The 16,570-nt window shown below is 38.6% G+C and overlaps 1 protein-coding gene across 1 annotated transcript in view; it reads left to right on the top strand.

Annotated features, from left to right (window-relative positions):
• Positions 1-16,570, top strand: part of LOC126266731 (glycosyltransferase 25 family member-like) — a 62,957-nt gene that overhangs the window by 20,455 nt on the left and 25,932 nt on the right. The window contains exon 3 of the mRNA XM_049971216.1: positions 1,829-2,171. Within this exon, the coding sequence (XP_049827173.1) occupies positions 1,829-2,171 (343 nt within the window). The remainder of the gene's footprint in view (positions 1-1,828; positions 2,172-16,570) is intronic.

The following is a 16,570-nucleotide window of genomic DNA, read 5'->3' as shown; positions in this document are numbered from 1 at the left end:
TACAATGTGTGTTGAAGAGTGATACAAAAAGAACAGTTGGCTAATATTACCAGTTACAATCAAAGGGCTGCAATTTGTGCAAACGTCAGCCTCACCACAAAAGGATGCATAAGGAAGGAACGAGAAAATAAGCAGCATGGTTTACTGGAATTGCCATGAAGGAACACTAATAATTATGGGAGGAAACCTATCGTTATAAGCAGTTTCACAATCACATAAAAACTTTGATGCTTATGGAACAGCAGCATTTGATTGTATTCAGTCACTAGATTTCTATCTCAGTTATTGTTCACCTGGTTCTAAGACATATTGCTTAAAACAAGCGCAGAATAGATATTCTAAACACTGCTGAAATTTCCTTCGAAACATATATATTGATTCTGGTCTTTTAAGTAAAAAGCTTGACAAACGAGACTGTTGACATATTAATTTTTATTTTTTGGTAGGAATTTTATTTGTTAATCTACAGCAATTTTATCCTCTTGAAAACATTCACCATTACATACTAAACACTTACACCAGTGCTTTTTCCAATTCCTGAAACACTTTATGAACTATTTTCTTCTAATAGTTTATAGGTCTCTTAACTGTGCATTTTAAATCTCATCCATGCTTGTAACACTGCTGACCTTTAACGCCAGCTTTGAAATGTTTATATCACTTGTATGCCCTGGTCTACTCATAACAGATTCACCAAAAGCAGTATTTAACATTTCTAAAAAATTGATACACTTTTTTCCATTCTTATAACAAAATTTAATACAGATTCTCTAATCTATTTTTATACAAAACAAATAATTGTTGGTGGTACCAAAACACATGTAACCTTTTTGACAGCTGACAACAGAGTAAATATCCAATATGCGTAGCTCTGTACATATATTTTTCCGGCATGTTTACGAAGACTGTGACAAAAAAAAGTAGTGCACATTCGACTAATACAACACACAAAATTATAAATTTCTGCTTACTTTTTGAACACTCTTCATGTTGCAAGAATTGTGAAGTTTCAATGCAGCCCTCCAAAGAAAACTTCTACCTTTTAGTAGAAACAAAAAGTAAGAACAACCCTTAAATTCTAGAGATTAATTGCATTATATGGGGTTCGTTTTACGAACAGCAATAGACAAACATACATTCCCTTGAACAGGCATTCGGTTCTATATTTGTAGTAGAATCCTGACTTTTGTTCTTATGTTAGTATTATTTATTCAATAATGTTGTGTTTCAGAAAAAGCTACTGTCTTTTGTATTCCTTATGGTCTTAACACACTTGTCTAAAAATAAATGCAACTGGGACGTATCTGTATACTGCACTGTGGCAGATTTAAAGCATGTGTTGTGGCAGGGCCAGTACTACATTGTGAAACAGCCTGTAGTAGTGCCATGTGTTGTAGCTGGGTAGGCAGAGTGGGGACTCACTCGCTCGCTCTTCAGTTTACAGAAATAGAGGCATGTAAAGGATGGAGACCAGCAAAGACAGTGTTGCATGGAGAGTTCCCACTTGCAGAATTCAGTGTATAAAACATGCGAGTAAACACAGTTTTTACATAAGTGACGTGAAAAGTGCATCACCTACTCCTGCATCTTGGGTATTTCATTATGTAGTTCTGAAATGTCAGTTAGACCTTCCCACTGCAAACTGTTTAAAATCATAAGAATTTAAATTCTTTTACTTTTTGTCCTCTGTACCTGCTATTTATCATGACATCAACTTTAACTTCTATTAAATATCATGGAATTTGCTGATATGTGAGTGCTCTATGCAAAACTTCATTTCTTTCCAGGAAATAATTTTTTGTTTGTAATATTTTCATTTATGTTTCAGTTTCTGGACTGCGATGTGTTTCTGACAAATCCAAATACACTCCAGCTGCTTGTGCAGGAAAACCTCACTGTAGCAGCCCCAATGCTCAGATCTGATGGAATGTATTCAAACTTCTGGGCTGGTATGACAGAGGAGTATTATTATCAGCGAACAGAGGATTACCAACCTATATTGTACCGGGAACGTACTGGCTGCTTTTCGGTCCCAATGGTAAATTCTGCAACACTGATAAATCTAAAGAGAACAGCTTCCACAAAATTGACATTCGTGCAGAATAAAATTCCTGCTTATGATGGACCATATGATGACATTATTACCTTTGCCATTGGAGCAAACAAATCAGGTACATACAAGTAATAGTTTAAAGATTAATTTGTATATATTGTTGAAATTAAATTTTCAAGTTGTGGCAACATGGAGGCAGGTAAAATGATACAGTAATTTGCCAAAAACAAATTTCCTTTAAGGGGCTGTTAGATCCTGCACACAAGCAGAGTAAAGTAGTAAAGCAGAGTAGTGATAAACATCAGCATTTTTCCAGTTGTGTTTAGTGACCATTTTTAGCTGTCATGTTTCTGCAGCTTAGTTCTTCATATGTATAACTCCGAAGGAATCATTGATACTCTTTGAGGGAGTAAAGTTCACCGTCTCTCTAACATATCTGAAGTAAAACCAAACAATGGAAAGTCCAGGACAGAGCAACAACAATACTATGGAAATTATAAGATTGTTACTCATCATATATAGAAGATGATAAATCACAGGCAGGCACATCAGAAAGACTGTACTTCCTCAGAAAAAGCCCCATTTGGTCTAAAGCTAAAATATATAACAGTCTTTTTGTTGCAACTCAGCATCTCCTCTGTATGGCGAGTTGCAGTTTAGCCTTTTCATAGTATTGTTGACATTTCTGAAGTACCTAGCTGGGGCCAAATTTTGAATACAGTAGAGAGCTCAGTCAACACTTATTGTGTTTGGGCTTCTAAGCCCAGGCTAGTGAAAGCTGATAAGCACCATAATACTTCTACAACCTCAGTAAGCTCAGATTCAGTTTCATTGGCCGCTGTTGATTGCAACACTGTACTAGTATACTCACAATGCTGATGATTCCATATCTGAAAGAGGACTGTGAGCTTCTTGTCAAAACAGTCTGTTGGATTGGATTGATAGTGGTTAGTGTTCTTTAAAGTGTGAAGTGAGTGGGCATCATGAAGGAGTGGAAAAGGAAGACATGAGAACAAGGAGAAATTACAGCAAGAGAAGCAGTAGATGGTTTTGCAAAGAGTCTTTTTTGATGCAGTGGTACAAAAAATATGACATGCTGAAGTATCTTGGAGTCATAGGCACCTCTTTTAAGGCCTTTGGACAATGACGATGACGTTACTGGCTGGAAACAAGAGTTTAACAAGGCTACTGGTGCTCTATGCAGAAACAGATTTTGTGGCTAGTGACATTTCACAGTCCGCCTCTACTGATACGTTGTGTTGCTATTATTACCCTCGGGTGACATTCTCTCCCTCTCCCTCTCTCATATAAACAGGAACAAATAGTTTGGTTTCTGGCTGAGTGGTGATGGTCCCACAATAACCCAAGGAAGGTGCTGCCAGTGGCTCTAGAAATGTAATATCATGGAACAGTGTCAGAATGAGCTTCAGGTCTGCAGGGAAAGTGTGCAAGGGAGCATGGTCTGCCTGGTGCACAGATTTTTGTGGTGGATTGTTGATTATGTCATCGTCATATTGATGGGCACGAATGTGATTCCAGCATATGATCACCAAAACTCATGGCATATGCACTTCCACCATGGTTACCCTTTTAGTGGTGATCAAACTAGATGATAAAATTCTTCATTGTCTCATACATATAGCCAAAATTCAATCCTGGTGTGGAAATATTGGACTGTGACCTCTGTAAAGTGGGCACAGCTATTCTGCTTGACAAGGTGGAGCAGCATGGTGTCTTAACACCGATGGAGAAGTTCCACCCTCATCTTGTTCTTAAATGATTTGTTCTGTTTTAAGAAATAGTGGAAGTTGCTCTTCATTCTCAAAATACAATGACTTTTCCATGTGATTTAAAAGAAATACTAAGTGTCTGATCTTGCATTAGACTGAGCAATGAAATTATTCATTCCATTACCCACTCATATACCTTTAAAGGACTGCAACTACAACTGGCACCGAAAGTTGATATCTAACAGTTAAAGCAAAAATTATGTGAGCACCAGGAGTTGGACTTGCATGTTATAGAATTTCTCTTTATTGCATAAGGGATACATAAAATGTATGTACTACTGTTAGTTTAAAAAAATAATGATAATAATAAATTAAGTTCTTTTGTTCCTTTGACTGTGTTGGTGTTGACCAAGATGTGAAAATCTGCATGGGAAATGCTTCGTTTTCTGAATAGGTGACTAATGGTCGCAATAGATTTTCAGTACAATTACTGTTACAATACTGGACACAATATCTTTCATGCCAACAACTTTGTGTAATAAGTGCATCATTTCTGGCTTTTGTGTTGGAGAAACTAATATCCAACAGCATCTTTTTGTGGTACTGTGGACAAGGATGAGGCCCTGTTGTAAAAGTTGATGCTGTGGGGTAAACAAATGCTGTGCTTCTGGGTGCCTAACATTGAATCATTCCACATACCACCCAAAATGTATTTACTTATGGACATGCCTCAGTACTAAATAATTGTCAGTTTCTTGATGACAGATTTTGCCTTTACTGGGAAAGCTTTTATATTTTCAGTCCTTCCTGTATCAGTGGAAAAAAATATATTTTCTGTGGTATCTAAAGTATTCTTAGGATCTGATAATAGGAATAACAATATGCATGCATTAGTAAATTTCACTGTCAAATGAAAATGATAGTAATTGTAGTTGACCTAAAAGTATGTCCAGCAGTTCAGTTGGTGAGTTGCACTTAGTGTTTCGCTAGTGGGATAAGAAATTCAGTGATTCATTCGTGATCAGTAACCAGATGGAACTTGACCCCAGAAAGGTGCTGGAGAAATTTCTGCTCCTCGTAGGTGATATAAGTACCTCTTTCTTGATTTGAAAGAGTTCCATTATACACTGGTTGTAGTTTTTAAAAGCAGCTGTTAAGTCCATTCATTCCATCTTCAGCTTAATGTGAGATGATTGCTCCAGTTCCACGCTTTCATTCATCAGTTGCGGCTGTGAGTGATTTTCGTAATGTATACTGTACGTGGAGGCTATAAACAGGACCCATAGGGCAAGAATTTTGTACACCTCTGCAGGGGAAGAGTCTGCAGAGGTGTACAAAATTCTTGCCAGTCATTTGACATTAGTAAGGGTGATTTCAAGCTGCTTACAAATGTTAGCCAACTCATTTTGTGTTAGAGAACAGCATTCACAGTGGGACTGCATTTTGGCTGGTGCCCTGTGTTACAGGGCAGTAAATGGAAAACCTTAAGGGGAGCCGGAGGTGTCTATGTTGCCCATGTTAAAATCACTAAATTTGAGGAACATTTATGAATAAACTACCAAATAGAAAAATTTGAATTTTGTTTTTTACATATAGAGTTGTTTAGTATTGCAGTTTTGACAGAGGGATTTTGAAGTATCTTTTCTAGTTTCCTTCCAATTTTTTTTTAAATTAATGACGCAATTTTTATAATTGCTTTATAATTAAACTGAAATGAAACTACTGAACATATTGCCAAATGGCTGTGTTACAATGTAAGTTTGACCACTAGGAGTGCTGTATAAAAATTTCATCTCTCTAGCTTGAGTGGATTTCGAGAAAATGTTCCTTATATTCGAAAAATTCTAATTTACTGGAAATGGCTATCAAAGTTTCTCAATAGATTCCTGCACTATAGGATGGATTATCAGGGTCTTCTTCTTCATCCTCCAAAAGCTTCCTCTTCTGTCTTCTTTTCTGGCCTGTTATTCCATCATACTTCATATGCCTTTCTCTTCTTTCTGCTCCTCTTATCCTTTCTCTGTCAATATTTCTTGGTGCTCATACAGTGTTCACTCCAGCTGTAAATCCTAATGCCTTCAGAACTTTACACTTCACACTGTTCCCTTGGTTGTAGGTTGCTTTTGCATCATAAATGCCAAAGTGCAGTGTTTTTATGCTTACAAACACCCTTTTAGGAATCACTTTCCAAATCAAATTGTTTACACTCTCATTATCCTGCGTCTTTCCGTGTAGACATTTGTGTAACAATTCTGGCTGTGCTAAGTCATGAAAAATTGGTTTTATTGCATTTATCACAGCTGCTGGCAAACCATGTTTGTGATCATAGTCCTTTTTTGCATTATATTTGCACCAGGAATCTTTTGGGCACAGGCTGTGTTGAGGGTATTCATTGGAAGAGGCAGTATGAAGGAACAATGCCCACACTACTTTTCACATGTCACTAACATTACTAGTATTTTGCCTTATAGCATACCCATAGTATCTCTGTTAGAGTCTCTGTAGACGTTCAATCACCTCATCAGTAAGCCTACCTCTCCCTCCTGTTGTCTTTCCATCACTGAGCTTACTTGAACCCAAAGTTTGTTTGAGCCTTCAAAGCCGTGCACCCATACGCTTTTGCACATGCCCAATGCATTCCAACTTTTCAACAACAAATTCATTTCCATATGGTTACAGTTCCTCTACAGTCTTGAAACCTTTGGAGCCACCATTCCCAAGGTAGTATTTGTACCTAATGTTGTATCTGGGAACTGAACGTTCAAAAATTTGTTTCACTCCAACCACTTCCATTGCTCCACTTGATCCACTAAAATTTGCCTCATAGGTTCCACTGTGCTCTCCTTTGATTTTATTTTTGCACCTACAATGTTTTGATAATATTGCAATATCTATCACTTTTGCACTATCACCACAAGTAGCAGTTACAACCCCATTCAGGGATTTATGACCCCTCTTTTGCCAGGAACCATCTAATGCCACTACCAAATCCCTAGAACCACCGTTCATTTCTACAGATTCCTCCACTGCTTCCTTCATGGTTTTCAAAGCCACATCTTCAACAGAGGATCCTACCAGTTCACAGTAGTACCCAAATTTGCTTGGAGGCAATGGCAAGTTCATAATACCACAGAACAGTTTACCAGCAGCAGACCCTTTTCCAGTGGATCGAAGACCATACACAAGTCGAACATTCACATCAAACACGCTAGATCGTCCATTTACACCAAAGAGACTTGCAACATGCACAGATTATCTTCATCTCACTAGCTAAACCAAAGTGCTTTGTTATCTCTAGTCCCACTCCTACACTTCAACACATTTTGCACAGAACACTTTCTTTCAGCACAGAAGATAATAATCCAATATTTAGTACTTCATTAATATCATAACTGTCACTAACATAGTCATGAAATCTGTCACTTCCACTAGTAAGCTTCTTGTTAGAAGATGTCACAGGGCAATGGCCGGCCATGTGTTGCTTACCAGAAGAACACACTGTTTCAGTAATTGTAGTATCGCAATTTGGTATTAGTTTTAATTTTCTTTTCCCTGCGTTCTTCCTCTTCTTATATACACGGTTACTAAAACGTGGCATCGTAACCAGAACAACGCTTTACACAAGATGTATAATACTACCAACAACAGACGCAACACTGAACTAATTCAAAATGGTAAACAGGCAAAGAGATGATGTTCCTCGCTCTTAGCGCTTCATTTGTCACAGAAAACAATGTAGCCAACCCTTGCACACTCGCTGTATGCGTAACATAAGGTGCTGTATGCGTAACAGGCCGAGAAAATCCCAAGCAGTTCGCCAGGAAGTCACGAGAGGGTGTTAAATGCTTTCAGCGGCCGCCCATTTCCTCTGCAGGCGTGGCGGGAAAATGGTAATAATTCCACTTCTAGGGCGAGTAGAACAATAATTCAAAGTTTACATTAAAGAGGAATGTTCCAATTAATTTTCGGTAGCAAAAAGCAAAAAAATCGTAATTTTTTGGATTTGACCACCTCCGGCTCCCCTTAAACTAAGACCAGTAATTGTCTTTTAATCTGAGCTAAAAGGTACCAGTTCCCTATAAGAACTGAAACAAATACACAAAATGAGATTTCTATTAAGGCAACAGGAAAACCAATGATAAAAATTGCCAGTTCCCTGTAAGTTTTAGAGGTTAATTATAGTTGTTAGCAAACTCAAAAACAGAATTAAATGTAGAAAATATATAGGGCTACTCCTGTTTAAGGGAAAACTAGATGCAACACATATGTATATCTGGTATAGTAACTAAATCACAAACACTGATTTACTGTGAATTAGATTGTGGACAGGACAATGGTATCTTATGAAAATTCTCAAAGATTCACATTTATATGCACCAGTATACAATGAAAATCAGGAGTGATCTATTCTTTGGCTGTAACTGTGAACCACAAATGCTGATTTGCTATGAAATGAGTTACGTATCCAAAACACTGATGTTGACAACTCATGAAAATATAGTTTTGTAAGTGACCAAAAATTCCCAGAAATAACCTATTTCTCACAGAGTTATATAATGAAATTAGATAATGATTGTTTTGATCGAGGATAGGCCCTATTTCTCAAAAAATTTTACTAGAGCACAAATAAATTTAAGCCTATTGATGATAAAAGTAAAAGTTTATTGTGGCCCTTGCGATTATTTGAAATTTTACAGTATATCACAGTACAAATGGCTAAAATTATGCAGAAGTGATGTGAACAGTAAAATATGTGAATCTAGAATTTCAGATACGCACAGGAATCTGCACACGTGGACTCACCAGTGGTTCTGACCAGTTGCTGTGGCTCATCAGTCCACAGGCATCACTGGTTATGGATATGGAGGGCCATGTGGTCAGCACACTGCTCTCCTGGCTGTATGTCAGTTTATGAGACCAGGGCTACTCAATCAAGTTGATTGTCAGTTTGCCTCGCAAGGGCTGAGTGAACCACAGTTGGCAGACTGGATGGTCACCCATCCAAGTGCTAGCCCAGCCTGACAGCACTTAACTTCAGTGATCTGATGAGAACTGGTGTTACCACTGCAGCAAGGCCATTGAACTTTCTGATATACAAATAAACATCCAAATTGCATGGATTTTTCACATAGCTGTTTCCATGGCAATGTGGACATTAGTGTGCTGAAGAACAACACTGTGGCTTGAGTTTATTTCAGTCAAAAGCTTGAAATTGTGTACCATTAACAAAGTACACAAATATTTGCCAAATAACAAAACATTTGGAGGCAATAAAAGATTGGCATCTCCGTGAAATTTAAATTATGTGCAGTCTTTCTGTGGTGAGGTAATCACTGTCTCAGTTATTCTGCAAGATGCCACTAACACGGCAATATACTATAAAACCAGTAATGAGTCTTTCAGTATGAAGATATAAAATCTACTCAGCAAACTGCAGCAGGAGGAAACCTATAAAAGGTATGGAAATGTGTGTCCTTTCAGAGCCAGTGGCCCTGTCTTCTGGCAGAAGGATTGGATGAAAAAGAAGAGGATGAAGGAAAAGGGTTGGCAAGGTTTAAGAAATGGGTAGAGTTACTGGAAAGCCATCCAAAACCCCTGGTAAGGTCTCAACCACTTTTTGTTTCAGTATGCAAATGGCAACTTCTGCAAATCATTGTTTGGTAGCATGCCTGAGAGTCGTGTCTGCAGTACTGGTACCAAAGGTACCTCAAGTTCTATCTTCTCCTGAGGATCCTGTCTTCTCGGCAAAAAGTATGGGATATGTCATTACTCATACACTTAATAGTGAGTGGCATTTCAATGATAGAGCTAGGTGTCTTGTACATGGTGCACAGGGACCAGGGTAGACTCAGGATCTTATACTGATCCACATAACCAACAAGTTAGAGGTGCTGTCTGTTGTGGTTGGCAGGAGAGCCAACACCGTGCTACTAAAGGATGCCGAAATGCACGCGCTTCAGCTCACGCAGGCTGGCGTGATGTCTGGAACATGGCAAGGGAATTAGAAGAGAAAAATGGACGTAGCTGGTGGAATACTTAACTTTAAACCATTAATGACGAATGTCGCTCTTGACATTATATGATTCACAGTATCAATAGTAAATGATAATGCCGCCTTGCTAGGTCGTAGCAAATAACGTAGCCGAAGGCTATGCTAACTATCGTCTCGGCAAATGAGAGCGTAGAAGTCAGTGAACCATCGCTAGCAAAGTCGGCTGTACCACTGGGGCGAGTGCTAGGAAGTCTCTCTAGACCTGCTGTGTGGCAGCGCTCGGTCTGCAATCACTGATAGTGGCGACACGCGGGTCTGACGTATACTACCGGACCATGGCCGATTTAATGGCTACCACCTAGCAAGTGTGGTGTCTGGCGGTGTCACCACACTGTCATTCACTGAAAGTGACCCAGAGGGACACACTTCAAATGTTTTGTGGAAACTAGTTTTGTCTGGTATAAAGAGGAGCAAATTCAAAAGGATAGGCATCTTTTAATCATCGGCACTTCAAACATACGGTGAATGATGGTAACCCTTATAACAATAGCAGCTAGAGGCAGGAAAGGACACCAGGTGTACTCAGTGTGTATGCCCAGGGGCCTGATGCAGCATGTTCAAGAGTCTCTTTTGGCAGCTGTTGAGGGAACAGGGTGCAATCCATCCAGTCCAGACAATAGCTGTAGGAAACCAAAAGTATCAGTGTAAGATCAAAAGAAATGCCTCCTGCAAGTGAGAGTATTAAAATTGTAATGGTTAACTGCTGAAAAACTCAGGGAAAAGTGTCAGAGTTCCAGGTGCTCTGAAAAGCACTGAAGCTCACATAATACTAGGCACAGAAAGCTGGTTGAAACCTTAAATTGACAATAGTTAGATTTGTGAGGAAGATTTAGGTGTATATCAAAATGATAGGCTAACTGGAGAAGAAGATGGATTATTTGTCACCTTAGAGAAGAAACTAAAATCCACTGAAATAGAAATTTAAGCTGCATGTGACATTCTTTGGGTAAGACTCAATATCAGGGATGGGCATAAAATGGTAATTCGATCCTGTTATTGCCCCTGGACTCAGTTCCAGGGTAACCCAATACTTTAGAGAAAACCTCAGTTCACTCGTACATAAGTTCCCCAGTCATACTGTAACCATCAAGGAGACTTTAATTATCCAACAGTCAACAGGGAATACAGGGTGTACATAAAGTCTGGGAACACTTTCAATTATTTATTGCAGAGTAACTAAACATTGTACATGTCATACATATTGAATATTGAAGTGAAACTCTGAAAGTCTTTTTTTTACAAACATTCAGTATGCGAACCATGAGTGACCCGGCAGATGTCAATACGCGCTCCACATTCACTTCATTCTCACTGGGATGTTCGCTTCTCTTTGCCAGGCAGGCAACCCATCATAATGGATTTGTTGTGCCAGAGGTAAATAGCTTTCCTTGTTAGTGTCTTCATACCGTACTTGGTTCTAAACATCCATTGCATAGCTGCAGCACACTTATTTTTGTTGAACTCCAACACACAGAAAGCTCGCTCCGCACTGGAACTTTCCATGTTTGCGACTAGTGCTGACTATCAGGAAATTACCAAACTACGTTGTGGTGTAGCAGAAAGATACATATGTTCAGTACACAAACAAAACAAAAAAAATAAAAAATAAATAAAAAGTAAAAAATAAAAAAATAAAAAAAAGTCGGTAGTGTGATATCTCAGTGAGGAACTTGAAACTTTCAGCACAGAGTAGTAGCTTGTACGCATATAGAGAAACTGTAGCTCAAGTATAAAAGAATAGTTGACCATGGATTGGACAGACTTGTACGCAGATGTACCCAGTTACCCAGTAGAACAGCTCATAATAGGAGGGAAAATAGTGTCACTTTAAAGAAACAGAGACTACTGCATAATAGACTTAAAACAAGGGATGGGACTGTAGATAATGAGACACTGAATGAAACACATTTGTCTGTCAAGAGAGTAATGCATGAAATCTTCAGTGACTACCAAAGCAGAATGTTGTCAAATGATCTTTCATAAAACCCAAAGAAATTTACTCATATGTAAAGACTGTTAGTGGCAGCAATCGAGTGAGATAGGAACTGAAATTTAGGGTAGCAAACTAAAAGCTGAAATGCTTAACTCCATTTTAAGATGTTTCCTTACAAAAGAAAACCCAAGAGAATTGCCCCAGCTTAATCCCATACCACTGAAAAGATGATTGAAATAATTATTAGTGTCAGTGGTGTTGAGAAACAGCTGAAATCATTAAAAGTGAACAAAGGTCTAGGGCCTGATGGAATCTCTATCAGATTCACTACTAGGTTTGTTTAAAAAATTCTAGAAAATTTTTCTGTACTTACCTTTTACATTTTGTGTATGGTTGGCTTTTAAATACTCTTCTCCACAATTGATACACTGCTCCCAATGCTGTTTCCACTTCTGGAAGCAGTCTTGGTACACCTCTTGCTGGATCACATGAAGGGCCATCTGCGAATTTTCTTTTATCTCATCTATCATTGTAAATCTTCATTCTCTCAATGGAGTTTTCAACTTCAGACATAAATACAATGTCCACAGGGGCCAGGTCTGGAGGGCACGGAGGTTAAAGCTGCACAATGATGTCATTTTGTGTGTAATAGCTGCGCACCAACAGTCATGAATGTGCAAGTACGTTATCATGATGCAAGTGTCATGAATCATCTCTCCACTTTTCAGGCCATTTCCTTCTCAGATTTTCTTACAAGCATCACAATATGTCTCAATAGTACCATTGCTTAACAGATTGTCCCTATGGCTCGAAGTCATGATGAACTAATCCTTCAAAGTCAAAGAAAACTGTCAGCATGACTTTGACATCTGACCTGACCTGACCTGATGAGGTTTTTTTTGGTCTTGGAGTACCTTTTCCAATCCAGAGTGAAGATTGAACCTTGGTCTCAACATTATAACTGTAGACCCACGTCTCACCACAGGTTACGATTGTCCTAAGGAACATCTCGTTTTCATTTGTGCAAACCAAAAGCTCTTCACAGAATGTGAGGGGAAGGTATTTATGGTCTTGACATATGAGCTGTGGTGTGAACTTGGTGGCAACACGATGCATTCTAAGATGCTGTGTCATGATTTCATGACATGATCCAACTGAAATGTTACATTCTTCTACAATCTCTCGGAGAGTCAGTCTTCGATTGGCCCGCACAATTTCGTTGACATTTCTGGCATGAGTATCATCGGTAGACATCGAATGGTATCCTGAACAAGGGCCATCTTTAACTTCCATATGACCATTTTTAAATCATGTGAACCTTTTGTAACATCAAGTACAGCTTAAGAACTCATCACCATAGGCTTCCTTCATCATTTGGTGTAAGATTTCTTGAGTTTCATGCAAAATTTAATGCAGGTGCAGTGCTCCTCTAACTCTGCTATCCTGAAATTTCCAAACTGTGCGACACAGTGTTTTACTCAATAACCACTGAACAGTAACTAACAGGCATACAACAATGAAACTTCCAGCAGCTGCACTTTAAACATAGGCCTGTACAGGGATGAAAACCACATTTTGTTCCAATGAACCACTGGTACGAAATTATGACTGTTCTGGAATGTTTTGAACAGACCTCATGTAATCAGTTGTTGGTACCTCAAATGAAAAACCATGCCCAGTTTTCAGAAGAAAGCACAGGTCACACCTGTCTACAAGAAAGGTAGTAGAACTGATCCACAAAACTACCATACAGTATCCTTGACATCAATTTGTTGGAGAATCTTAGCACATACTCTGAGCTCAAGCATAATGAGGTACATGGAGCAGAATTACTTCCTCCATGCCAAACATCTACCATGTGAAACCAAATTCACACTTCTCTCACATGACATAATTAAAGCTTTATATCAAGACTGTCAGGTGGATGCAGTATTTCTTAATTTCTGAAAAGCCTATGACTCAGTGCCACACCTACACTTACAGTCAAGGGTACAGTCATATTGGGTATCAGATGAAATTTTTCACTGGATTTGAGACTTTTGGGTATGGAAGAATGCAGCTTGTGAACTTGGACGGAGAGTCATAATCAGACGTACAAGTAACTTCGGGTGTGCTCCAGTGAAGTGTGTTTGGAACCTTTATATTCATGTTGTATATTAATGACCTTGCAGACATTAATAATAGTAACTTCAGACTTCCTGCAGGTGATGCAGTTATCTGTAATGAAGTACTGTCCAAAAGAAGCTGAATAAATATTCATTCAGATTTTGTTAAGATTTCAAAGTTGTGTAAAGACTGACAAATATATTATGTTATGACTATAACATCAGTACGCCACTTTTGGAATCGGCCAACTCATACAGATACCATGGTGTAACACTTTGTAGGAATATGAAATGGAGTGATAACATAGACTCAGTCAGGGATAAAGCAGGTGGTAAATCTTTGGTTTGTCGGTAGAATATTGGGGAAGTGTAATCAATCTACAAAGGAAATTGCTTACAGATCACTTGTGCAATTCATTCTAGAGTATTGCTCAAGTGTGTGAGGTCCGTACCAAATAGGATTCGAAGAGGATATTGAATGTATACAGAGTAGGACAGCATGAATGGTCACTGTTTGTTTGATTCATGGGAGAGTGACATAGAGATGCTGAAGAAACTGAACTGGCAGACTTTTGAAGATAGATGTAAACTGTATGAAGAAAGTCTAGTAACAAAGTTTGAAGGAACGGCTTTTAAAGATGACTCTAGGAACATACTACAACCCTTCACATATTGCTCACATATGGATTGCAAGGACAAGATCAGAATAATTAAAGCATGCACAGAGGCATTCAAACAATCATTCTTCCTGTGGCTCCATAAGTGAATGGAATGGGGAGAAACCCTAATAATTGGTACAGCGGGAAGTGCCATGCACTTAACATTGGTGTGCAAAGTATAGATATAAATGCAGATGTAGTATGTCCCATATATATCAGTGATAGTCAGTCTATGGTTGACAATATTTAACTTTTTTCTGTTTCAGTTCAGTCCTTGATTGTTAATGTACGGAGCAATTTGTTGACATGCTTTGTTTTGTTGCCATGATAGTGATTCTGTACTCAAGATAACTGGGGCTGTCTAATGATATGCACTGGGTCAGTTGCTCCAGAAATGCGGGAATATCATCAGCACCTTAGAAATGCTAGATTGAAGTCACTGGTGTTTGTGAAACTCAAAGGGGCTATTCAGTACTGGGCAGTACAGTTTAGGAAAAGTGCTGTCCACTAATTATCTAGTAGCTCTGTGGGCTCAGAGCTGGAGTATTTCTTGATATTGTCGTAAGGTTGATTGTGACTCGAAATTGCTGCAAATGTGAATTGTTATGGATGGCTGCTTTATAATTAATATGAAAATGATGAATGGGAAACATAGATTTCAATTTAAAGATCCTTCAGGGTGTAAGCATCTAATTGAAGCTTCATTAATGTAAATTGGATGTTGTGCACTCAGTAGAATTTTGGTTATATTATCATTTAAAAGAATGTGGGCAGTGACCACATTGTCACAATCTATGTGTTCTAAAGGTGTGTGAAAAAGTAATGAGACTTATTTTTTATGTAACAGAGTTTTTTATTTCTTTCAGACAACATTTTCCTCTTCGGAGTAGTGCCCTTCAGCAACTGTACACTGATAGAGCCATTGTTCACAATCTTGGTAGCAGTGCTGAAAAACTTCAGCTGGTAGGGCCATTAACATCTCAGTCATGTTCTTTTGAATGTTCTCCAAAGTCCCAAAATGACATCCTGTTAAGGCATTTTTCTATTTCAGAAAAAGAAAAAAGTCACAAGGACTTAGATGAGGGGAGTACAGGGGCTTTGGAACAACAGTAATGCCTTTTGAGGTAAAAAAATTCCATGATGGAAGTGGCCATGTGATGTCAGGCATTGCCATGATGCAGCATCCACTTTCCTGTAGTGTCCAACCACACTCAATTCACCCTTTCCTGAGCCTTTCAAGGACATTTTGTAAACCATAGGTTGACAGTTTGTCCTGGAGGAACAAATTCTTAAGCACGATACCCATACTGTCAAAAAAGCAAATCAGCATTGTTTTGATCTTTGATTTGCTCATTGTTTTTTTTTATTATTATTTGTCAAGGAGATGTTTCATTGTGCCACTCCTCACTTTGGTGCTTTTATCTCAGGATCATGCTAAAATTCCAGGGTTGACCACCTGTGATTACACAACTGAACCATTTGTGGTCATTGTCAGTCCTCTTAAAAAGACCAACACAATCATTTCTTTGATTGTCTGTCTGCTCAGTTGTGAGGTTGCACGGCATCATTTTGGCACAAGCCTTTTGCATGTGCAAAATTTGGTCAAAATTTCATGTATGGTGAACATGTTTAATAGGCCATCCATCATCCGTATTGTGAAACGTTGATTTGATCTCTCGAGAGCATGCACATATTGGATGTTTCCATTGGTTTTTTAAACTGAAAGTCTTCCTAAGCAAGATCCATCTTCAGCATGTTCTAAGCCTTCCAAAAATGATATGTGCCAGTGAAAAAGTTGTGCTCTTGGTAAGGAATGTTCCCTATAGGCCTGCTTCAACTTTTCAAAGGTGTTGCTTGTGGATTCTCCAAGTTAAACACAAAACCAAATGGCAAAACATTACTCTAAACTGCACTGTTCCGTTTTCGTAACACACAACAAAAACACTACTTCACTGATGCACTCTCAAAAATAAAGTGATGGCTGTCAGAGCTGAAACTTGGACTGAACATCTGGAAGGAATGAACACACCGGTCTACA

The sequence above is a fragment of the Schistocerca gregaria genome, chromosome 4 (genome assembly GCF_023897955.1).
Source record: "Schistocerca gregaria isolate iqSchGreg1 chromosome 4, iqSchGreg1.2, whole genome shotgun sequence".
Lineage (NCBI taxonomy): Eukaryota > Metazoa > Arthropoda > Insecta > Orthoptera > Acrididae > Schistocerca > Schistocerca gregaria.
The sequence above is the reverse complement of the archived record's forward strand: the minus strand, read 5'-3'. Positions and strand labels throughout refer to the sequence as shown.